This window comes from Pygocentrus nattereri, chromosome 1 (assembly GCF_015220715.1).
Source record: "Pygocentrus nattereri isolate fPygNat1 chromosome 1, fPygNat1.pri, whole genome shotgun sequence".
In the NCBI taxonomy this organism is placed as follows: domain Eukaryota; kingdom Metazoa; phylum Chordata; class Actinopteri; order Characiformes; family Serrasalmidae; genus Pygocentrus; species Pygocentrus nattereri.
Window position 1 is genome coordinate 30,749,149 of NC_051211.1, and position 26,722 is coordinate 30,775,870.

At 37.4% G+C, this 26,722-nt stretch overlaps 1 protein-coding gene across 4 annotated transcripts in view; it reads left to right on the forward strand.

Moving 5' to 3' along the window:
• syt1a (synaptotagmin Ia) overlaps positions 1–26,722 on the forward strand; it is a 393,465-nt gene that overhangs the window by 329,598 nt on the left and 37,145 nt on the right. For all 4 annotated transcript variants that reach the window (XM_017709110.2, XM_017709112.2, XM_017709113.2 and 1 more), the window contains one exon: positions 20,737–20,909. In XM_017709110.2, coding sequence (XP_017564599.1) covers positions 20,737–20,909 — 173 coding nt within the window. The remainder of the gene's footprint in view (positions 1–20,736; positions 20,910–26,722) is intronic.

The window sequence follows — 26,722 nt, forward strand, 5'->3', positions numbered from 1 at the left end:
AGCGAATGGAAGCACAAGTTAGGTGTTTCTAATAATGTGGCCAGTGAGTGGAAGTACAAGGTTGGTGTTTCTAATAAAGTGACCACTTAATGGAAGCACAAGGTGGGTGTTTCTAATAAGGTGGACAGTGACTGGAAGCATGAGGTAGGTGTTTCTAATAAAGTGGTCATTAAGTGGAAGCACAAGGTAGGTGTTTCTAATAAAGTGGCCAGTGAGTGGAAGCATGAGGTAGGTGTTTCTAATAAAGTGGTCATTAAGTGGAAGCACAAGGTAGGGGTTATACTAGTACTATAGGTTCATTTTCAAATTCTGTTCCCCATATTTTTTGCATTATGTCATCATCTTCATCCTCATAGCTTGTCAGTTCTGGACAAATGACTCCTATTTGGGGAGCCACAGATGAAATAAACCGAACGTTCAACAAGGTAAATGGTCAAGATTTTAGTTTTATTTTTCAGGTTATAGTTTTTCTCAATTTCTTACAGGCTTTTATTACACACACACCGTTTAGAATATCTAAAGTTTATTTACTTGTGTCAGTGTAGCAAAACTCAATATATGCAGACATATAAGGATTATTTACAGAGCTCTGACTGCAATGGAACAAACATTGCAGGGCTTTTCTCTACACTCCTGTATCAGTGAGAGAATGAGGGAAAAAGTGTCATTTACCATATAAATATCAGAATATATAACATATATAATGCAAATAGGCAGCGACAGACCTAAGTGTCTAGTAACGTATAATGTACATATGCATGTTTTGCACCACATTGTAAAATCAAACAGTAATGTTGAGTAACTGGTTACACCTGCCAGAGTTCAGCCAATGAGTTCCAAACCAGCAGCAAACTCACGATTAAAAACAGCCAATACAGCCACTGCACTGCTACCTGCTGTGTGATGAAGCAGGCTGAAAGAAGAAGAGGAAGACAAAGAGTGTAGAGATAATGAAGGTGAGGACCTGTAAGACGTTTGTAGTTTGTGCTGGCTTGTGCTACCCAGTTGAAGTCACTCAAATACATTGAGGAACATCAGAGTCAGGACTGAAGAATACATTTTAAATAATTGTAGACAATTCATGGTTTTGAAGCCAGAGGTTCGCTTTGATCTTAGTGTAAGTGAATCTTCTGAATGTGTGTAGTGTTTTTAAAATGTGTGTGAGCATTTGAGAGCAGGAACACCGTGTCCTGAACTGTGTGCAAACAATCAAGAAAAACTCAGCAGAAGTTCATGCACAGCTGCTGTGGAGCCTGCCTCAGCAATCAGGAGTTCAGCGCTGAAGTCAGGATTCAGCATGCTTTCACTCAGCAGCTGAACAGTCTGAGAGACTGCATGGATCGTGCATGAAAGACCGCAACAAATCCATTTCTGTGGTTATTTGAATACCTTCAAGAAAATACTTGGATTTTAATAGAAGTAGAAGAACTTAATTCTGGAGATTAATTTAATTAGAACTTCATCTTGAATACTAATTTTATTAGAACATCATTTTGGAAATTAGTATTAGAACTTCATTCTGGATATTCATTTTGTTAGAACATCATTTTCTTGGAGTCAAGGCTAAAGAGAAGAACCTGCCTCTGTCTTTTATAATGCAAACACACACACACACACACACACACACGCCACTTTAATTACCACATTGCCTTACTGTAGACAACTGTAAAATAAAGGGTTGCCGTATTGGACTCAGACAGATATGCCCCTTCTGAGCTGAAGCCAAGAGTCAGTCCATTATAGTGCCTCAAATTACTGTTTTAGTCACCCAACTCCATCACACACTCACACACACACAGGGCCATGCCTGACTGGGCTTCACTCTGCCTCAGACCACTGATTCTGTCAGCAGAGACAGATATGCACTGGAAAATAGGGACAAATGCTCACATGGATGTACTGCACACACTGGCTAGCATGTGCTACTGATTTATTCTGCGCTTGTGAATCTTCTGCAAAAAAAAAAAAAAAAAGCAACGCCCCTGTCAGGCCAAAAATCAAATGTACACAGCATCCAACCCACCATTCCCTTTGCAGCAAATCTAGTCGACCTGTTTGGTGGTTCAAATTTAACTTCTTTAATTTTACACTGGAGGCTAATTTAGCTAAACAAACACTAGAAGTCAGTAACTACCTAAAACTTTCTATAAGAACCTTCGCAACACCTCCCTCAACCCATTCAAACCACATCTCACTCTTCATTAAGGTTATGCAGGTTTGTCAAGGTGTTTCAGACACAGTATGATTTAGTGTGAACAATAAAAATGAACTAAATTTCACCATGTAGCTTAACACAGTAAGTAGCCTCTATAGATAACAGAGGTGTTGTGCTTGATCCTGACTCACCTTCACGTCCATCACTCTGGCATGTAGGTGCTAGATTGCATTTGTGAGTTCTCTTATTTCTTTTTATAAATAGCTGTTCAATCAATGAAGACCTCGAGGCAGTATGAGCAGGCTGAGAGAGGTTTTGGGGATGTATTTATGAAAAATATTTGGGTGACTATTGACGTCTAGTGTTTGTTAGCAACATTAGTCCCAGAGCTTCAATACTGCAATAAAGAAGAAAATTTGGAATATTAAAGATGTCTTGGCTCATCAATTACATCTAACGTAAGAAGGAAAATGTGTAGATTTATTTCTTTTCCTTGTCTTGTCTTGTCTTATATTTTTCCTTACACTGTATGACATACTGTTATCTATAAATAGGCTATAAGAAATTATAATTCAGCACAACTTACAAAGTAACTTATTAGACAGTTTTGCCTGAGTTCACTTAACCTGAGGGCTCAAACTTCTTGGTTTAATCAAATGTTCTCCTAACTTACATTTAATAGTTCTGCATCTTAGGAAAATAATATAGAATTTGCTTTTTTTCTCAATTGCCCCACTAGTTGGAACTCTTTCCACCACACCTCAGGCATTTTCTGCTTATGGGCTGCCAATTATGAATGGCTGTGGCATCACTCGGGGCCAAATTCACCACCTCCTGGTGATGAAGTGAACACAAACGGTTGCACTTAGGATGTTAATTAGGTCCCCTGATGTTACTCAGATGTCTGCATCTTCAAAAACACTATAAACATTAGCAGGCTAAATGTATTGGTTCAAGACAGGTGGAGTTTAAAGTGGTATTACTTGTTAGCTACATTGTCGTGGCTTCAGTACTAAAACTAAAAACTAGACTTCAGACACCAGACCTGTCTTGGCTGAATTCAGGGAAAATTCTGCTGTAGAACTGATTTAATGAAGGTTCCTTCCTCCACTAACCCAAAACGTGAAAAACGTTGTAACGATGTAACGTTAAACATGTAACTATTCGCTCCAACAATGACTCCATGCCACTGCAGGTGGGAGAGAGGGAAAATAAAAGTTCAAATGTGTGATGTTTTTCATTCCATTTCACTTGTTACTAGTAACATGATATGTTTTCTCCCCCTGAACTTCAGTAAATATTCATGGTGGCTCATCTGGCCTGCTGTCACTGCAGCTCTTTTGACTAGCCGTCACACGATGCCACTTTCTGTTTGCGTCACCCTTCACACGTGGAGCTGTGTGCAGAATCACTTGGACAGGTAGCTGTCCATCTGCCACACACACTTTGTCACACTACCTATGCATTAAAACGCTAATCAGGACCATGGATAACCAAAAGTACAACTATTTTCCGTCATTCTAGAACCAAAAAATCTATTTAGACTTACAGGCATGAGGTGTACCCTGAAAAACACCTTGAACAGGTCCTGGATAAATTCATGGATCAAAGTTTAGAGAGCAGGCCTTTGGGCACAACAATGCAGTATGTTTATGCAAGGAGATACTGGCATGTTTCTGGCTGGCACAAAAGGAGATTGTAGACATTTTTGCACAACCAGTACTTCAGCTGTGTGAGGACCACAAACTGACTGCAAGTTCCAGAGAAGTGCTTTGAATACAGGAATACCAAAATGTTTGTTCCCACTTACACTCCTTCATTAATGTTGTTTGTTGGAGAATGTTGGTTGTTGTTGAAAAATGATGGTGTTTAGTGGACATCGAATTTTTAATGTTGGTGTCAGTGGATGACAGTGTCTGGTTAAGAATGATGGTGTTTTGTGGAGAATGAGGTTATTTGGTGAAGAATGATGGTAATTGTTGAGAAAATGACTTTTTTGGAGAATGTTGGTATTTAGTGGAGAGTGATGGTGTTTGGAGGAGAATGTTGGTGTTTAGTGGAGGATGATGTTTATTGTTGGAGAATGTCAGTGTTTACTGGCGAATGACGGCATCTGGCAAAGACTGTTGGTGTTAACTGGAGAATGAAGGTGTTCGAGAATGATGATAATTGGTAAAAAACAGTATTTGTTGGAGAATGTTGGTGTTTGTTGGAGAATGATGGTATTTTGTGAAGAATGAGGATGTTTGTTGGACAATGAGGTTAACTGTTGGAGAATAGTAATGCTTCTTAGAGAATGATGATATTTGATGAAGAATGATGGTGTTTGGTGGAAAATGAGGGTGTTTGCTGGAGAATGATGGTAATTGTTGGAGAATGATGATGTTTCTTGGAGGATGATGATGTTTGGTGAAAAATGATGGTGTTCGGTGGAGGATGAGGGTGTTTGTTGGAGAAAGGTGATGTTTGGTGGAGAATGAGGGTGTTTGTTGGAGAAAGGTGATGTTTGGTAGGGAATGTGGGTGTTTGGTGGAGAATAAGGGTTTTGGCTGGAGAATGATGGTAATTGTTGGAGAATGATGATGTTTTTTGGAGGATGATGTTTGGTGAAAAATTATGGTGTTTGGTGGAGAATGAGGGTGTTTGTTGGAGGATAATGATAATTGTTGGAGAATGATGATGATTCTTGGATAATGACGATGTTTGGTGGAGACTGATGTCTGTTGGAGAATTACAGAAGCATTTGGAGAATGGCGGTCTTTGTTACATGATGCTTGGTCAGTGCACTCTTGGCTCAAGACCACTCGTAGACTTCTGCTTAACATTCAAACCCAGCTGTTATAGCCTCAGCGGAATAGCCGTCTTAGCTCTTGCCGTTCTGCTCACTGCTGTGGTTGCATGGCTCACTTGAGTACATGCAGTATCGAGTGGGCGATTGTGTCACAGCCAGCTCTAATGAATCTCCCTTGCTCCAGCCCAAGGCTCCTGTTTTCAATGACAATTAACCTCTCAGCACAGCGACAGCCTGAGCCATTATTGCACACTCTGCCACAATTACTCTAAATAATGAAGACAATGCAGCAAGGCTCCAGAATACGTGATCTCTCAGAGTGTGGTCCTTAGAATCACTTCTCTCTGAACTGGAGCAAATTTACATCGGATTTGTACAAAAGCCTCAATTTATGCCAATTTCATGCTTGTTGAAATGCACACTTTCCTGAGAATTTACAGCATTTGTTCCAGAGTTCTGTGTGTAGGATTGATTGTTAAACTGTGTTTCTTGTCTTGACGCTTGATTTTGTACTGAACAGACAGAGTAGTTCCATTTGGTAAATTGCTTCTTTCAAAGTACTGTGTGGGAAAAAATGTTTGTTTTGATAACTGGCTATAACAATTGGTCTCACAGTGTTTTATACATGCTTATTATTAAACTTATAGAACATTACAAACAGCAGAAGCTAAAGTGAGAAGAATGCCACAAAAAATAAAACAAGGCTTATCCTATCTTGAATGAATGCAGATGTAGCTTACAGCAAAGAAACGTTTAATAGTAACAGTTCTTTAAGTTATCTTGTTTACATCAACTTTATTGCATGTAATTGTTCACTTATGAAAACAATTCCTAGCAGGGTTAGTGTTGGGGTTAAGAGCTCAAGGAACATTCATGTTTTTGGTTACAAACAATGGTGGTGTAAACAAAGCCCTTTGAGCTTTAAAACACACTTCATCAGGGAACTGACTACTGGACCTTTTGTCTAAAGGAGGGACATCAGTTCCATCAGCATCATTTCATATCTGACCTGCTAAAATGCACCTAGTTCAACTTACCTGTTAATTGCCAGGTTTAATAGGACTTAAAGCAAGAAAATTAGTAAACTGTGCTGAACACCAGTAGACCAGAACATATTACCCTTGTTTTAGAACTAGGACTTTATTCACAGTCATTGTCATCAAACCCCTCTATTGAACACCATCATTCTCCACTAAACTCCCTCGTTCTCTAAAAAAAAAAAATCCCACCAAACACCAACATTCTCCACATGACACTTATCATTCTCCAACAAACACATTCCCCAGCAAATGCCTTAATGGCCACCAAACACCATCATTCTCCACCTCTCCACCAAGCACCACCATTCTTCATCAAATACTAATATTGTGCATCAAACTCTATCATTTTCTACCAAACACCTCCATTCCTAATTAAACACAGTCATTCTCCATTAAATTCTCTATTATATGCCATCATTCTTGATCAACTAAGAACATTATGCACCAAACAATACCAATCTACTCCAAACACCAACATTCTCTACCTAACACCTTCAGTCACTATGAAATATCAATATTCTTCACCAAACCGACATTCTCCACCAGACTCCATCATTCTCAAACACCCATTTTCTTCATTAAAATTCAATTTAATTGAGGCTGTTCATCTGTGTTATTCAACCTGTTGCTTTACTGTGTAAATGTCACAAATATTAACAAAACACCAAACACCAACATGTGTATTGTTGCCTTTTGGAGTTTTGTAACTATCAGGAAAAAACCTGGAAAGCCAAAATAAGCAGCATGAACATATTAGAAGTTCTGAATATTCACACAGTGCATGAGTTTGTTGGTATTTGTTGAAGGACACATGTGTCAGTTCACAGTTTAAAAAGTGTGTTCCAATTTATGGCTGTCAAACATCTCAAATAAATAATTGCAGTTAAATATATAATTTATGTACTTAATCACAATTAATTTTATTTGTCCCACTTGGTGTGACTTAACCTTGAAGTAAGATTTACTTCCATTTAAAAAGTGATGTATTGTGTTACAGCTACTGTACATACAACTTCTTCAGAAAGTATTTATTTTACCGTGTTTCCACAATTCAGTGACATTAGTTTTATTACATAAACTCAGTTCCAATGAATTTTTTTTTGTTAGAGTGGACAGTTTCCAATTTTCAACACCAACATCAAGTGAGAGCAACGGTGGCTTCATGTTCCAACCAATGAGTGCGTAGATCATATATCATAAGTACAGTCAAAGGTAACGGTTGTAGCCTTTTGCTCTTGTTCATACAGCATGTGCATTCTTGTCACAGTGGAGGCTCCCAAGGGGAACTGTAGCTGTCCACTCTGCTGTTGCTTTTGTTAGTTTGCTGCTTGTTCATGTTATATGGACATGGTTGTACTCTGTGGTTCAAACATGTTGTAGATCTATATAAATTTCACGTTTAATTAAAAATGGAAGATTAATTGTTGCTCGAAGGGTGAACCCTAATTGTATTAAATACTAATACATTGGCACAACAGATCAATACAAAAACATATACATCCAATCACTTCCAACATGAAAGGGCATATATATTAGAAGGGCAAAAAGGTTACCTGTAATAATCTCTTTCCCCTTCTCTTTCTTTTTTGTTGCATAACATGTCCTACTACTGGGGTTAATTGACCAACAACGATCTGTCACAACAAATTAGTCTGGGTTGAGGAACATTACTCTGCTGGATCCTTTTACTCTGCCTGGCTGTCTCTCTCTCTCTCTCTCTCTCTCTCTCTCTCTCTCTCTGCTGAGCACAACAGCAGCACTCTCTCTATCAAATCACGTCTATTATGTTTGTTGGTGAGTTATTGAGAGTGAAGGAGTGTACCTCTGGGCTCTGAGAATTTGAGAATTCGGATTATGTTACTGATCATATCCCTTCAGACCCCTGCTAACTCGCTGGCTAAAAAACCTCTTATTGCATTCAGATCAGCCCAATATCTGTGTAATGAGAGTCAGGCAGCCTAAAGAGACTCACAGAATGCTGACCAGCCCCCTACTGCCTTTAACATCCCCACAGACACATTCCACACATGGCTGACATCTCGCACACTGATGTTAGCATAAATTACATCAGGCACAATTGGGTTTTCTCAGTGGCAGCCTGATAACTCAGTGACTTCATAGAGAACAGCTCATGTCTCCATTTCCTCTATTTATGCTTTAGAAGTTCAGATGTATTATTGTTGTATTTGCTATATATTTGATTAACTTTGCATAATTATTTAAATGTAATTCCATAGTAAAGTAACTCATGACTGAACATCATTTACATTAAGTTTATATTCTGTTTCGACAGGTTTGAGTCTGCAACTGTAAAAAATTGACAAAAACCAAGGAAAAATATTACAAAGAACAAGAACTTTTCATCAGACTTATGTCATTATAAAATATCTTCTCTGCTTACAAATGTGGGTCATGCTGTGTCCATTTCCATGGTCACTCTACACCAATTGTCATTCTGTAACGCGGAGCGAAGAGGCAGACGCATACGCTGAGATAAGCGAGATTTATTAAGGGCAAATCCAGGGTCATAGTCAAGACAGTCCAGGGTCATAGAGCCAACATGGATAGATCAGGGGCAGACATGACATAAAACAGAATAAACACAGCAAACAGAGCCCGAGACAACAAAGCAAAGACAACAAAACAAAGACCGGCAAGCACAAGAGGCAAACACAGGGCTTAAATACATAGGGATAACGAGGGTCAGGTGCACATAATCAGGGGCGGAGTTACAAGAGGGGCAGGACTACAGATACCAAAATAAATGCACATGGAAGACCAAAACAAAGGAGCACATGGAGTAGTGGCAGGAGCCAACAATGACACATGATAACCTTACACCTATTTTTTTTAGTTAGGTTACACTCAATTCCGTGGTTAAACTACACCAATTTCTATGGTTACTTTACACCCATTTTCATAGTTACACTACACTCATTTTCATGATTACACTACACCCATTTCCACAGTTGTGTTACACTCATTTCCATGGTTATGCTACGCCCATTTCCATGGTTATATTACACCCATTTTCATCGTCATGCTACACTCATTGCCAGGGTACACCTTTTTTAATATTTACACTTCACCTGTTTCCACTGTTGAGTTATTTCCATGGTTATATTACACCTATTTCCATAGTTACTCACATCTATTTCCATATTTCCACTGCACCAGTTTCCATGGTTACACTACACTTATTTCCATGGTTACACTACTAGCCAGTTTCATGGCTAGGAGTAATGATTCGTAAGAAAGCAATGCACTGTTATTGGCTAAATGCAGTTACAGTGAAAATAAAGAAGATTAAGACAATTAGCTTCAAATTATACTAAAATGTTTTTCTCTTATTCAAATGCAAATGTATGCATCACAATTTTAGAATCTGTGCTTTCCACTTTGAGTGAGAAATAATTCATATTAAATTACAGCATGATTTTATCAGCTGGCTGGGAGAATAGTCCACTTCTGATCCTGGGAGATATCTCAGCAGCATTTGTGATTGAAGACAGGACACATGTTGATTTAATTTTTCCACAACAAGCTTTTGCAGCCTACAATCTACACTTCTGAATTCAGTTTTGACAAGTGAGCATGATAAAGTGCTTTGTGTCTGTCCTACAGTTATTACTGTCTCAAACGTCAAAATTGTCAGATGGCTGCCAAATACGAGAACATAAGGATCTTTTTTCCTTTTTTCAGGCGTCATCTCTGATAAGAATTCTGTCTGCTGTCCAGCTCAGACCCTTCTCCATCCTTTTCAGATAAAGCAGGACACACACAGATAATGTTTTCTTCTTTTAGAGATAGAGGAAAAGAGGAAGAACGAAAGTATGCAATGTGCCAGACACACACTCTGCTGGAGGAGGACCCCTCAGTGGCAGGCCGTGTGTGTGTGAGCCATAAGAACACGTGTGTCGTCCTTGAAAGCAGTGGAAAGGAGGCAGCTTATGGCTGTCTCTCCAGGACGCGGCAGGCTTTGCCAAGCTGCTGCTCCGGATGAGCTTTAGCAGGAAGCTAACGGAAACAAGGACACATATTGGCTTATTGATGTGAAGCACCACTTTTATTTAGCATCCCTGGCGTATTAAAAAAAGAGTTCAGATGATCCACACGGTCATTCTGACAGATTGTAATACACTACAGGAAGTGTAGGGGGTGATATGACTTCTACTGTTTGTTTTGTTTTTTTTTTTTTAAGCGCACTATAAAGTACATATGATCCACACAGGCATTCTGACAGATTGTAATGCACTGTTTTAAGGTGTAGGGGGTAGTAAAGTTTCTACAAGTGAGAGAAACAGGATTCATCAAGTATATAAATAACAAATGAAATACTTTGTTAGGGCTCCTCCCTGCTTCTTTTTTGTCTTTTTGCATGTGAAGTTGCTACATATGACCCTTTAGGTATCTTTATTTTAAAGTGAGTAAAGAAATGGTAGAAAAGCTGACTCGCTGTTGGTTGCTCCAGCTGTGAAAAACAATCATGCTATCCCACTGAGCGTGTCTCTGTGTGCATGAGTGTGTTTCTTTGTGGGTGTGTGTGTGTGCATGGCAGAACAAGAGATAACCACAGCTTCAAGTTGAAGAGCACATGCTTGCGTGGCACTCTCTCGGGAGAATAGACACTCGCACAATAGAGTTAATTAGCAAATGCTTCAATTGCTTTCAGGGACTCAGGTCCTTTTAATTAAGAAACACAAAAGTGTCTTTCAGACTGAGACATGTGCCTGATGAATTAGATAAAACTGCACTGGATTTCTGCAGCGCTCCTGTCGTTCGCTTCAAAACATCATACAGCCAAAGAAACAGGGCTCCAAACACAGTATTAGACTGGAGAGAAGTATTAAAACAATTGCCTGAATGGAAGAAGCATTAAAAGCAAATAAATTTTCCCTTTGTGATGAGCGAAAGTAATCAGATCCGGGACAAAAACAGTTCGCATAATTAAAAAACATAACGACTGTGTATGTACTCATCACACCAGTTAATTTGCTCAACCTCAGAGTGAATAATTCCTTCTCTTCTGTGCGGTTTCATTAAAGACGTGTCAGTAATGTCAATTGGGGGGCGCTAGAGAGAGAAGTGTTTCCCTTCACGCTTTACATTCACCCTTTGCAAGTTGTAGACGTGAGCCGTTTCCGAGACTTCTATAGATTCGTGGAGTCCAAGGGACTCTTGCACATTGTTCTCACACCTTCCCCAGCTTAAACTGTCAGATCAAGTAGATGAATATGAGGAAGTAAAAGCTGATAACAAAAGCATGCTATAATTTTGTATTATTATTTCTGATTCATTGTTCATCAAAACAAGTGGAAAAATTCTGTGGAAAGTGCAGATAAATGTTCAATCTACTACATACTACATTTATGTTTGTCAGTTTTTATGAATAGAATTTGATGTAAAGTTATTGTTGTGTGTATGTCCTACTTTTTTTGCTGTCATTTTGTCATTTTTCTAATATGTCAAACAATTTTCTTTGCTTCTTCATTTTCACTCTAGCAGAATTCAGCCAAAAATTGGACAATTCATGCCTCATTTACTGTAATGGAAATGAGTGCAGTGTAATCATGGAAATGGATATAACCTTACTCCAAGTATTGAAATGGGTCTAGCTGAACAACAGAGATGGGTGTAATGTAACTAAAGAAAGGATTATAGTGTAACCATACAAATGAGTGTAGCAAAACCATGGAAATGATTATAGTGTAACCACAGACATAGGTGTAGCATAACTGCGCAAACTTAAGTAATCATGGGAATGAGTGTAGCATGACCTTGCAAATCTAAGTAGTGTAACCATGGATATTGGTGTAGCGTAACCATGCAAACTTAAGTAATCATGGAAATGAGTGTAGCGTAACCAAGCAAACCTATGTATTCATGGGAATGAGCATAGCATATCCATGCAAACCTAAGTAGTGTAATCATGGAAATGGGTGTTGCATAACCATGAAAATTGGCGTGAAAACAGACGCACTGTAACCACTTTCTATTGAACCATTACTAGTAAACCTACAATATTTATTGAATTCATACAAACCCTAGATCACTTTGAATGTGGAGCTTTTGTTGGATTGCATGAATATCTTGATTAATCAAAACACCATCAGGAACTCATCTGGACCTCTCCTTGTTCCAGTGTAAAAAAGTCTTAGTTACATATTGCAGCTTTCTGCAACATCAGTATTGCAAAGACCGATATCACAATAATGCTTACCAAACAATGTGTTGTGCAGCCCTGTGCTCCCCTGTATGGGTAATTATGGGCTCAGGATCTAAACAGCAAGGCAGAGGCATTCCGCTCACTGACTGAGTGACACTCAGGACGCCTCTGATTTCCAGCTGTCACAGAGATCCACAAAGTGATTTGTTCTTTTTAAACCAGGGCTGAAAGGACAGAGATGTGGGTTGAAAACAAAGCCTTGTTGTTTTTTTGGTGTGAGAACACAAATGTACAGTATTCTGAAGAATTAAAATACTTAATGAAAAGTATAGCATATTAGTAGTAGCATTCTAGAGGTCAACTGGTCAGCAACAGAAAATAAATGTGTTAAATATGCAACAGAAAAAGGTCTGAAGTTTAGGATTTTTGGATCTAGACATGATTTTTTTGCCATAATGTTATGCTGCCAGTCACCCTAGTCACTTATTTCAGTGAATGAGGCTCTATTTAGTCATTTTCCTCTGTAGAAAGTTTTCCCAGGAGGCTTACAATGGAGGTTAATGAGGCATGAGTTTTATAAGTGAATAAAACCTTAAAACCTTGAAAATATGTCATTTTGAAAACTGCCATGCTGCCACTGAAGTGATCCTTTATTCACATTCAGTAAATGCTCAATTTTGTGTACTTAACTTTTAAGGGATTGATTATTAAAGAATGCTGTTAGATTTCTCATAGGAATGCTAATTAGCATCATGCCTGAATCATCGCACATTTGCTTCAAGTTGTGTTGAGTTGTTAAGTACTCATAAATAGACTTGGTGATATGGTTTCTGACTCTGTATAACACACTGTTTTGTATGAACATAGACTAAAACGTTAGCAGAGACAGAAACAGTAGTAGCAGCTTGAGGCCTGAATTGTACTTTTGTCCACTTTTATACAATACTTTAAAACCATCTGTTTGAAGCTAGAATTTCTAGAAGCTAGAATAACAAAAATAAAATGGATTTTAAGTCATGGGTTAGAACTGTTAGTTCTGATGGCACAATCTGATTAGTGTAGAAATATTAAACATGTGTTGATATTTATGATAACAGCACATTTTTTCCACATTTTTTATTATTCCGCTGAGCACTGGTCGCTAGGTAATGACTCACTTTACACTGCAGCTAATGGTAACTTTTTACTTTAGTACATACAGAAAGAAAAAAGGGATACATTAGATAACCTTTCAGTTCTATTGGCCCATGCTGTTGCCATATGGCAATAAAATCCAAAATATTTTTTAGATCAGCAGCTTGTTTGGTCAGATTCTAAAGAGTGTGACAGCAGATATGCATCAAATTCTGAACCTGTTGTTTACCCTGAGCAAGGTTTTTCAGTTGGCATCTGTGAGGAAACAACTAAACAACCTAAATTAGCCAGAAACAAACAGAGTACAATTCAGGACACAAAGATGCGCTGTAAAATGCTTTACAGACTGACACAAACCCATATTCAGTTTATCTGGCACGTATTGATAAAGCTGAGCTAAACCTGATATTGAAGCAACTTGATATAAGTATTGATGTAGATCTTGAGGCTCTATCTATAACCCAATTGTGTACTACTTTTTGTGGTACATGGAATAAAACACACTTGATACAGCCTTTGGGCTTCTTTGCTTTACTTTTTGCTTTATTTGGCTGAACTGTTCTATAAAAGTGTGAGGCAGTTTGAGGCAGTGTGTTATCATGAATAATATCATAGCTGTGTTGATCTGCTGTACTGTGTTGATTTGCTATACATTTTGTACCATCAATTAAATCACAGCCCTCTTATGTTTTATTGCTTAAATGAAATAGAATTGCTGCCATTTGGCAACAACTTATAGAACTGCAATATATACAATGTAAGTAAATTAATACACTGCATATCATTTTTTACTTTTCACATTAATGTTTTCACCAGTTAGCTGAATTCTTAAAACATGTATGCATACACAGTGGCCCCAAAAAGTATCTGGACATTTATGCCATATTTAAAATGTATTAATTTGATTGTTTTAGGAAACAACATGTCAAACTAAGTGGTATTTATTTTAAAAAGACAATCCAAGACTGTCATTTCTTTTAGGGAAAGTATGCCTTTTAAAGGTGCCTGGTGTGTTTCAGATTGTTTCTTTGAAGACTTCTTCAGCTTTGCATCCAAAATGCCTTTCCACACTTTTGATTTCCCAAGCTCAGAAAAACAGCCCCCGTCTTTGATGTTTCCATATCTGTGCTTTATGTTACTCTCAGTGCAGTGTTTTTGGAATTCATCTCAATGTTTTGAGACCCCATCTATACACTTCATGTGGCTAGTATCTAGATTCTATGCTGGTAAGAGTTTAGCCATATGCATTTACACTTAGTAGTCAAATGCATGACCGTCAAGCTGATTGCATGGTTCCTGTAAGTCGCCTGCAGTTTGTTTTGTAAAGTAGTGTCTGTCCATATTGCATTTAAGCCCTTTGTTTCATCTGGTCCCCAATGATGTGCTTTCTCTATTATTATCTTCCTCGCAGACAAGTTTCAGTTGTACTTGGAGGGGTTTTGGTTGTCGAATGTGTCTTGGGAGAGACAGTTGCATTTACACTGGTATAGCGTAAACTAAAGAACTTCTTTAGAGTTTTTGAATCTATAAAGTGCCTAAATACTATTTGGGGGCCACTGTATGGCTATTAATCTTATGTTTTCTTTCCTTGCTTAGAAGTTGAATGTGGCCTGTATATTGCAAACTGTAGAGTCATTGCCACATGTTGTTGCCTTATGGCAACAAAATGTAAATTTAACTTTTTTCAACCTTTTTAAACACGACGCGTCATAAAAATATTTTATATTTTCATTGGTAATTTCAATATTCATGCAGTAAAAGGGTAACAACTCAAGTTGTTAGGCATGTATGTGATATAGTTTGTACCATGCTAACTGATGTGCTATCAATCTTCCAATAATAGTTAGCTACATTAGCCTAAAAACGAAAGAAGCAAATTTCAGACACTAAACCTATCTTGACTAATCAACTGCATTTGTTATACGTGGGATTTTTTAGTGTACTATCACTAATACCAAAAGTGCATAAAGTAGAAGACGAGGTTGGCACTTCTATCAGCACCCATCCTGTTCAAGGCCAAGGCCAGGTGCTCCCTGATGACTTCCAGCATTACTTTAGACCATCACTCACTGTTTTTCCTTGGAGGAGAGTGCGTATTGATTTTGTCAACAGCACATTGATTTTTTTTCCCTCACTCTTTCTTTCTTGTCTGCCACCCCCACCCCAAAGACATCGCTGAGGGAAACGCTATGCTGCGGCAGCAAATCTAAACCTCCAGAGAAAAAGGGTGAGGGAGAGAGGGAGCGATGGTGATATTTCTCGACGCTGACAAAAGAAATATAAAGTCTTCAAAACAGAATGAAGTATCAAGAAAAATAAATCTCACCAGCGCATTCTGTCAGGTCTGGGCAGTTTGATTTGTTCTAGTTGCTGGATGTAAGTCCTGAACATCCCAAAGAAAAGTCCTATGAAGGACCTTAAAACAAACACTGAGAAGTGTAGAAGTATATGCCATTCTCAAAAACACCCAACGTGTTCTCAAGTAGCCTCTTAAGGGAAAGTCTTAATCAAGAAAGTTGGGTTATGATAGTATGTATCATATAACCTTTTGACATCCATTAAAGGAACAGCTTGACAAGAAGGCTAACATTCCTAACAAACACTAGGAGTCAATAGTCACCAAAATCTTTTCTGTATCCCCAAAACTCTCAACCCACTCAGAACACATCCAGGGCTTAATGAATGTCAACTTATTATTGTGGTTTAGGACACAGTAAGACTTACTGTGAGCAACAGAAATGAGCAAAACTTTACTGTGTAGCTGAACACAGCAGACAGCTGTTCCAACCCCAGCAGAATCCAGCTCCCCATCAGAAATACCCCTTTCTATTCAGAAACATATATCTTTTGGTTGAGAATTCAAGATTACTACTTATTTAAATACGTAGAAACAATAGAAATCATGAACATTATCTGTGGCTCTTGCTTGACATGTGAATAGATGAATAACAGGTGTTCTCTGTAGTGGTTGTCTGCTGTGTTTAGCCACACTATGAAGTTTAGTTCATTTTTATAGTTCACAGTAAGTTGTACTGTGCTCTAAAACCACATCAACACCTTAATGAAGAAAGAGTATGAAAGATAGTAAGACAATCAAAAGCAACTTACTTTTATTCTTAAGTCTAAAGCTTAGAAAAAAAATAATTTAAAACATTTTAGAAACTTTTGTGAATCTGGGCCCAGATCCTACTCTTTGCTGCTCTGATGTGCATCAAAACAAAATTTGAGGTTAATTTATCCTGTTTTTTTCTGGGAAACTTTGTGTGTCCACTTCACTGTAAAGATGCGGTGTGGGTTGCCAGGTGTTTGTTTTTTTAGAGAAGCTGCAGAAGCTGTAATTACTGTACGCCTCTCTGAATCGAGGAATCTTCCAATGCATCTGTTGCCCAATTAATTCGGGCACATGTGTGCCAGGGGAGCGTGTGATTTGTGTGGTCTGCTGATGCGTGCAGTACGGCTGCTTTTAGCTCCATTGTTCTGGACACGTCTCCCCTGCGCTCAGCAGCAGGCTGTTATTCTTCCTGTCTGTGTGCAGAGGAGGACAGCAGCTTGTCTCTCACTGACAGCAAGTGCTAAAGCTGTAAGCTGTATTTAGTCTGAGACAGATCCAAAAAAGACCATCAAGTACCCTAAAACTATAGACACAAACTTCCTGCTCACTCTGGTGAGAAACTCATTTCATGGCTTTTATGTATGATTATAGTGTTTTGTTACTTAATTAGCAGAATAACAGATGCATATATCCAGTGTGTCAAGTAAGAATACTTCGTTGCCATATTGCCTTTGGCTTTATTGACTTGTGTACTGCTGAATGTACTGCATCTCACAAAACTTTATGAATCCACAGCATGAAGCCAGATACAATACAAGAATACAGAAAATTCATAAAAACAATAATAGTGAATGCCACAAAATATATAAAACTAGGAATGCTTGGGCCTCGCTGGAAGCTCATTCCTACAGATGCACTAGACTTGGTCTTTCTTTCTCTTCTACTGGTCTTTTCTCTTTCTGTATTAGTACAGAGAATACAGAGAACATTATATTGGGTGTACATGAACTTAGGTGTTTGATGATGCGTTAAAGTCTGGATCTGAACTTTTTGGAAAGGTTTATTCTATTGTGTGTGTGTAAGGGGGGGGGGGGTGGGGGGCATGCATGTTTAACATCATACAGACTCAAACTGAGCTACTGATTCAAATTGAAGACATTCGTTTGAAATACTTGAGTGATCCGACTGTCACGATCGTGCTGTGTACATTAAAAGATAACATGAGAAAACTTCCACTTTGTATATATTTTCTGCTGTTGTATCATTCTGCCTTTTGATGGACTGGCGACCTGGTGGCCTTCAGCCCTATGACTACTGGGATAGGCTCCAACACCCTCTGCCACTCAGAAGGATAAGATAGATAATCAGATTGTTCAGATGCTTGTTCATAGATGTGCCTGACACATGGGAAAAAGAAGGCACCTGGAGATGTGTCGTGTTGTGTCATCTATCTATCATGATAATTGTTAGCCACTTTGCTCACTAGTGAATTTTTTCACCTTTTCCCTGAAGGTTAAGAGTAAAAATGCCCCCTACTTGTCAAATATGGATTAACATGGTGAGTGGTAAGCCAGTACTTTTTTCATGCAAGGCGTTATTTAAAGACAAGTCAAACTTTCAACATAAATCAATATTTTGAGAAAATAAGTCATTACTTCAACACTACGTCAAAATCTCAAGAAAAAATGTCAAAAAAATATTATTTTGATATAATATAATAATATAATTTTGACATAATAAGTCAGAATTTGGAGAAAATAAGTCATTATTTTGACACAATAAAAAAGTTTTGACAATATACATCAACATGACATAATGCTGACTTTTTCTCTCCTTTACCTGGTAAGATTGGAGTCTCAAGAATAAAATTAAGGCATGCATATGCCAGTGCATATGTTTCATGCATGTATGTAGTCATATGTTCCAAAATACCCATTCAAAAATGAAAAAGGGTGAAAAATAATCTTTTCTGGCAGTTTACTGACTGAAAAATACAGTGGTAGCAATTTATAGAAAGCAGTTGCCGTAATACTTGTCAATCCTGGAATTAACAGTGTAGTTATTATTATTGTTGTCATTAATTTTATTTATATATTCAATTATTTTTACTTTGTTTATCCTTGCGGAGCTACAGCACTCTAGGCAGCCTAAGTCATGAAAAATAAAGTTATCTAGAATCACTTTAATTTAGTATCTGGTGCAATCACAGCTGGAAAGAGCAGCTTTTATAAAAAAGGACATGCTTAAAGCTTAGAGGGTGTAGAGCCTTCTCTGTGTGAGCCTCATTTGTTTTGACCGAATTTAACTGGAGGGACTGAGTCATGAGCACAAACCCTGGAGAGAAGCAGTGGACAGTCGCATGGCTTTAAATGAAATACTTATTTAAGACAAACACCTTCTTCGCTGATTAAATAAATCCTCTGCCGCTGGTGATTGGCACAACAGTGTCAGGCTCCTGAAAGGTCTGTGCCTTAGCGAGGTGAGTCTAGAATGCCAGCATTTGTTATTCACACTAAATTGGCTGAGGGCGCTCACTTGAGTGTTTAAACGTCTCTGTTTGAGTTGAGATCATTAAGCTTCCATGTCTAGACAGCAACATGTTCTCTTTCAATTGATCAAAGCGCTGTTAGATGCAGACAGACGGCATTTCCTCCGTGGCTTAGTATGTGTTCGCAATAGTGATGCAGCACCAAAAAAAGCACAAGAGATGAAGCCCATGAAGAAAACTCACTAGGAATGTAATGTGCAGCCTTGTTGTATGTTCACAAAGGCAGCCATTCTTGTTAAGACTTCAATGATAATCACATCAAGGAGAAGGAGAATGCTTCACACAGATGGCCAAATAGCAAGCACCAGCGAATAAACACGGTGCCTGATGATCATTAATAATCCTTTCTCAAAATATATAGCATAGAGCAGCACACCTGAACACCAGCAAAACCTGCATGCTGTGTTTTGAATGCTGGTATGCTGGTCAACCAGCATGATCAGTTTGGGTGAACAGCTAAACCAGCACCAAACCAGAAGAAACCAGCATAAACCATCATGAACCAGTTTAGACGAGCATGAAATCCATGCTAAAACCTAACAAATAAAGCAGCACAGGAAGGAAAGTACACTGAAATAATGTCAGGCCTTGTAATACATTCATAATGATAGACATTTTAAGCCAGTTGCTTAATGCTAATGCTAACATTTTGTACAGATAGACTGAACATGTTAACTACATTTACTATTCTAAATTGTGTCGTAGGCAAGCACAAGCAAATAAAGCAACCCAGGAAGAAACTGTACTAATTTGCTCAGCATTTAGCCTTTTATGCTTAGTCATTTAAGGATGCATTTATTTCTAACTGCAGTTTGGTCTGGACCAAGGCAGAAAATGATATATTGGATCTGTGGGAACCATGTTGTACCTGCCTGAGCACAAAGATTTTATGCTTGTCTTGTTTTATCTTTGTCTTATTATGTTCTAAATTGGAGGCTTGGTGGTTTTCCCATAAGGTGGGAGAAAGCAGAGTAAAATCACTGTGATGTATACAGCCTCGAACAGATTACTGCTTTTATACTGAAAACCTAGCACATTAATATGTAAATGATGTATGTCTTCATATGTCTGGATTATTTTACTCAGTTTTGAATGCACCTCAGTCACATCAATTCATTATCAATTCTGAACTGAATAGATGAATAAAATGTATGCATATGTCAAAAAGCATCAACAATTCATCTGTTGTAGGTATCAAAGAAGGTCTGCAGAGAGAAGATGATGGTTTATTCTGTCTTTAGTCCAATTACATCTTGGTCCATTTTGTGTTCATACTTCAAACAAACGTCACCATTTGGAGCTCAAGGGGTCTCAGTCCACTTATTTGGTGCTCTAGGGTTTGAAAGTCAGTGTTCAACAGGAAAACGCTGCTATTTTGTATAGACAGGTATTACTAATGGCAGACATTTGGCTCAGACTCCAATACTTGCAGCCTAACGCTAAGGCTTTCTACACTAAACTGTATTTTTCCATCCTGAACTGCCATCCCAGGCAAGCAGCTCAGGAAGAAAACTCTCCAAGAAAATAATATGATGTCTAGTCACTTATTCATAATAGCAGGTAGCATGCTAGTTGCTTTATGTTAATTCTAGGTATTCCAAGCAAATGGGAGCAAAAAAAGCAACTTAGGAAAGCAACTGTCAGGTCATGTGACACTAGCAATGGAAGCATTTAATTTTTTTTTTTACACTTCTTGTTAAAACTCTTTTCTGGAATGCTGTGAGGCTCCTTTGCGACAACATCCGTTGTAAAAAGCGCTATACAAATTGATTTGATTTGATTCATCCCAGCTCTTTGCGGTGGTTGTTTACTGCTGATGCTAACAGTGGTGTCTTTTTCCTCTATTGCAGTGCCATCATGGGCTATTGTGGCTATTGCATTTGTGGCCGTCGTGCTAGTTGTGTCCTGCTGCTTCTGCATCTGCAAAAAGTGGATATTCAAGAAGAAGAACAAGAAAAAGGGCAAGGACAAGGGCAAGAATGCCATTAATATGAAGGATGTCATAGATGGGACCAAAACCGAGGTAAAAACTTTTTTTACTATGCACCTAAACTTTATAGTCTTGCCTTTTTGGTTTAATCACCACCAAATGCATGAAGTTGCTGAGGCTGATTCTATTCCAGCATTTCTCTCACTGTCTTGCAGCATTATGCTATTAGTGTTTGCGTTGTGTAACGTAGTTATTGTCTTGAAATAGCAATTAGGTCTAGATTGACAAGAAAGAACTCAAGAAAGAAAAATGTCTTTAAAATGTCTTTTGTTAACACTGTTGCTTGACTGCTGACTTTAATTACAGGATTGAAAACCTGGCAGGGTAAAAAACGACACAAAAGCGTACAGACTCTGCTTTCTGTTGCTAATAGCTAAATGTACATGTTTTTGTGTTTTGTTATGTACATTGTTTAGCTTTTTTTTTTCTTTTTTAGTAGTGCTGCATATGACTATGCTGTGCTATAATGTGGTATCAACCCAGAGAAATGACGGTGGCTAATTAAAAACAGGGGAGTGAGGGCAATAACTCACCTCCTCCTTTTTTCAGACGCAACTGCAAATTACATCCAACACTGACACTCTGACCCTGGTTTGCATACTAATTGCATTATAACACACTACACTCTTCTAACAGAATAATTGACAAAGTCGCCTTAATTTGCCATGTAATGACACTGACATATACTGAATTATAGACACAGCTTCCTAAAGCACACACTAGGGTGGTGTTTTACATGGTGCTATGATGCAATGATTGCTTAGAATTACCTGTTATTTCTCACATTAGTTATACTTACAAAGTATTCATCAAGATTCAGTGCCGCATCTATACACTGCTGTACGTACCTGGTAGGTACTATATACTTTAATACACAACATGCAAACTATGTCCCGGATATTATAATAACTGCATATTTACTTATTAAATAGTGAAACAGTGTTATTTTACAGAGTTGCACAAGTTTTGAGTCTAGTACTATTAGGACTGAATTCATTTTACTTGGGGTGTGGGGTAACTTAATTACTAGTGGTGTTTGTCAGTGATTTTAGTTCCATCATGTTAGTAATTGTAGGAACAACCCCAGATTATAGCATTTTCCATGCTATAAAACAAGCAATAGAAATATTGACAGGTCATATTTATCCTGTGCTATAAAAAGTCTGAAGAAAACAAAACTTACAAATAAACCCAGGTTATTTTATTTCATGCTATAAGACAAAAGATCCCCAGGTTATATTAATCCTGTGATATCAATCAAATCATAGAAATAACCCTGGGTTATATTAATTCCATGTTATTAAATGGACTCTAGAAATAATTCCAGTATATATTAATGCCATGCTATTAAAATGAACCATAATAACCCTAGTTTATATTAACCCTAAGCTATATTATGAAACATAAATAAACTCAGATTGTGTTAATCATGTGTTATAAAACAAAACACAGGATTACCCCAAGGTTATATTTTTTCATGCTATAAAATTAAACAAAATTTTAAAATACTTTGCTGTAAAAATAATCTGTTTGCATTAATTTTGTGCTTTTAAACAAATGCTAGAAATAAGCCCAGTTTACATTAATCTTATCCTATAAAAGCTAAACATATAAAGAACTCAGGATTATATTAATCCTGTTGTGAGAAACAAAACATAGTAATAAATCTAGGCAATGAATCTAGGCATGAATTTTATCCTACTGCAGGTGTACAATTCTAAAAATCATGTAAAACTGATATCAGCCTAAAAAAGCTAAGTAGATGATAAATGAAATTATGACTGAAGTAATGTTTGGACACCTGAACATATTGTGTTTGGAACTTTCTTGTGTGGTGGCACTGCATAAACTGAGTAGCCAATCCCAGCTCTGTAACTGATATCCCATGCAAATTGGTCATAAATATTACAGACGTAATTCTGTAAAATTACATTACCCCATGTAAAACTAATTACATCCCAATAGTACTACAGTTTCCTTGTATATGTGTGCTAGCTCTGTAATATCCATATTCTTCAAGACATTGATTTTATTCTTCTTAGCATTATGACAGCAATATGTTTTATGTATTGTAACACATTATACAATAATGAATTATTCTGTATTACTTTTTACCAAAGTCTGAGGATCAATGCTAACATTAGCCATCCATGCTAACATTGACTTCAAGCATCTATTTTGCAATTGATCTATCTGCTGTATCTAATGCACACATACTACATGAAATTATGAACAGGGCAGGAAGTACTACCAACAAATTGCACCAGGTAAAGAAATACTCCAGCATTTACAACCAAATCTCTATCTGTTGCAACAGTACTGTATAACTGTTTTCCAAAGACAGGAATTTGTGGTAGTTTGTTTGCAGCACAGCGGCATAAAAGGAGTTTCCTCAGGCTCAGTGTAATCACTATGAATATCAGAGAACATAAATAAAAGTGAAAGTAACCAGAACAACTTTTTTACTGTCTTGCTCAAGTGTTATGAGTTGAATAAAACTTATCCAGCTTACGGAACAGACAATTTCTTTGTAATGTCTTTGTAAGACATTATGTAAGATATTTCCCAGTACTACACTTTCAAATTCACTTTATGTAGAATATAGTCACGTATTTCGTTTATTCACAGAATTCATTGCCCATTGACGTCTATTGAAAGCCTCTTGAGTCTTGATGCAGCAGATAGAGATTAGGTTAATGGATTGCTGAAGTATACCTTGAATCACCACACACTCAGTCAAAACCTGTACAAAAAGGCATTTTATTTTAGAGATAAAGGGATCGAAATGGAGCTTTAAGTTTCTCAGCGGTCATTTCTCCTGGTGTGCCCAGACACATGTGGTGGCCTCTGTGTGTGGTTGTTTTAATTTGTGTTTCTTCCTTCTATGTCCTCCTTATCTATGTTTTGTCTGATGACTTTTCGGGATTGGCACTGGCGGTAGGTTCCCAATTGCTGTTGGATCTTCTTTAGCCTGCTGCAATGATGTTTTTTCTAGCCTCTTGACAACAACTTACTCCTGTAGAGAACAATATATGTAACTATGCATACAGTACATGTATATCTACACTATATATGTGTGTAACCCTGGTGTATGCACATATATATCTCTATATATATATATGAATGAATTAAAAAGAAAAAAGCACTTGTGTGCGCTTTGACAAGGCTGAACCACACTGATTTCTCCTTTCAAGCATATTTGTGATGAAAAATGGATCACCGTAGGATGATTAAGCTGCCAGACTGTCGGCGAACTCTTTGAGGAGGACGTCAAAGAGAAGGTTTAGTTATTATTTATACGTACGCTTCACACCACCGCCTTGAGTGCCAAAACAGCCCTCATTTGGCCCACTTGAACTTTTGACTCTGACAAATGTCTGGCGGGAAAATACCACTCAACTCATTAGCTGTACAAATTATGCAAAAAGCATTTTTTGAGTCGCAGTGACCAGCCTGATCTTTCAAAATCCTCAAGACACGCTTTTCAATTCGCCCCTCTTGTCAAGCAGTCCGAAAGGTCACCTACACTGGAAGATCACATGCAATCACAAAAGACAGCAGATGATCAGTTAGAATTCTTTGAATGAACTGAATATTCTGGCCTTAATCATTTCTACCTCTTCAATAAGTGAGCATATTTTATTTTATTTAATTCTACACTAAATTTAGCACACTGTAACCATCCTGAAACTCGAAAGCTTTCACTTTCCTCTTGTACACCACCTATGCGGATTGCCATTTATATTAATTAGCTTTCTAGGAATTACCACTGCAAAAAAAAAACAAAAAACAACAAAGATATTTTGACAAAGTGAAATCATCATAAATATAGTCAATATATCTAATATTTTCCTTCTGAGACTGTTGGAAGAATATTGTAAGATCATTCAACATTTTTATAGTAGTCATTTTATCTAGTTAAAGTTGGCCCAAAACAAGGGTCTCCAGGTCTAAGCTGTTTTTCTCTACCTGATATGTCTTCTTCTCTGTATGCTCTTCCTCTGAATGATATTGCATTCTTTGCGATACAAGAAGTCAAAATTATAATATCGCTATATACATAGTACAAGCAAGCTAACACTCCTGCTTAATGTCATGTGAAAGTAAGTCTACAATTACAATTATACTTTGGAAATGCACTGAACATGTTTATTTATATCCAATAGGTCTGTTGACCTACAATACTCAATTACAACTGTTATATAACACCAGCTACTCAAACTGTAGCCTAAAACTGCCAACCACCACACTAGACAGTGTCTTCTGGTTTGTGTGGGGTATTTTGATGAGGTTACCATTCTTGCTCTCAGTCAGTGTCAGTGTGCAGCAGTGTTAGCTTGCATGTAGCAATATTCATATTTTGATATTTCGATGATACTCAATCTCTATCAGATCCAGTAACATATGATGGAAAAATGTACACAGGACAAAACATATCAACTTTGGAACATTTTGTATACCCTGGATATGGGGATTTTTAAAAACTCCATTCATTTTTCTCATAGATATCCATAGCTTAGACTCTTGAGTTCCTAATATAGGAATGCCTTCGCATCCAAAATCATGCAAAAGGGGGTCTATTAAACGTTCATTTTGCTTGCTGTAAAAATAATTGGAAATAATCTGCTAATACAATAAACCAAACCAAACCAAGTAAAATATGTCCAGTAATACATTGATTCTCATGACAATTTTACAGTAATCTCATAATGAGAAATAGTAGATATATTGGCTAGAATTGAAATGATTCACTTGCCAAGTTATCATTTTTGCAGTGTTGGTGGTGTTTTTGATTACTGTTCCCAATGCTTGAAAAATAAAAGGCTTGCAAGGTTCAGGACATAATTTTGCACTGATTTGATACATAATATGTAAATGAGTGCACACTTGTTAAAAGGAGACTAATCAAGTTTTTCCTGGGCTTATTACAGTTAATTAACTTCATGAATATACCATCATGAATCTGCTGCAAACAGTAAATCCAAGCTGCTAGCTGACATGTTACCATCAGTGATGTTCTTGTTGCCATAGCAACAACTCTCATGCAGTGCAAACTGTAGTAAAGAAATGGGTACAAAAATAGGATGATAGGAAAATGGGATAAATGAGCTAAATTATTATAGTATGTTGAAAATATCCTGAAACTGTCTGTGCAAACACACATAATTTTACCTCAGATATACTGATGTTTTATTAAAAGTGGAGCACTAGCATATGGTGCACGGTCATTAGATCATTGAATTGTTGCATTTTTCTTGTAGTTTATTTTTCCCCTTGGTCGTATACATTTATCTACCAAAATCAGTCATAATTCATTTTTAAATGACCATTTTCTTTTGTGACTGTGCGTTTTAATCTTGTATATGTAAAAAAAGCCCTGTTCCGATTGCCTGTCTTGTATTGTGCCTCATTTAAAAAGCAGTCTTGGCAGAAACACTCTTTATAACTTGAAAGCATAAGTAGGTGGAGCTAAACTGCTGTAAGATTAATATATGTATATTGATTACATACATATATAAATACAGAGTTTTTTTGTGATGTCACAAAAGATGAATTCAAAATGGGCTGTTTTTGCAGTGTCTATACGTGGACCAGGGAATGTTTTGAAACTTAAAACGTGAGGAATATTTGGTTTCCCATGAAATGTGCAATGGAATATTTAAATGAGTAAGATTCCCATTGGGTTTTATGATTAAAACTGTAGCTGCCTCATTTCTATAGTTCCAAATTATACATGCAGACTGACAAAATGAGAAAAATCACATTCACACTTGCTTACAGTTTGGTTTGTAATATTGACAGCAGCAGGAAAACCCCAGGAAAATCTTAATTAGCCCAAGTACAAG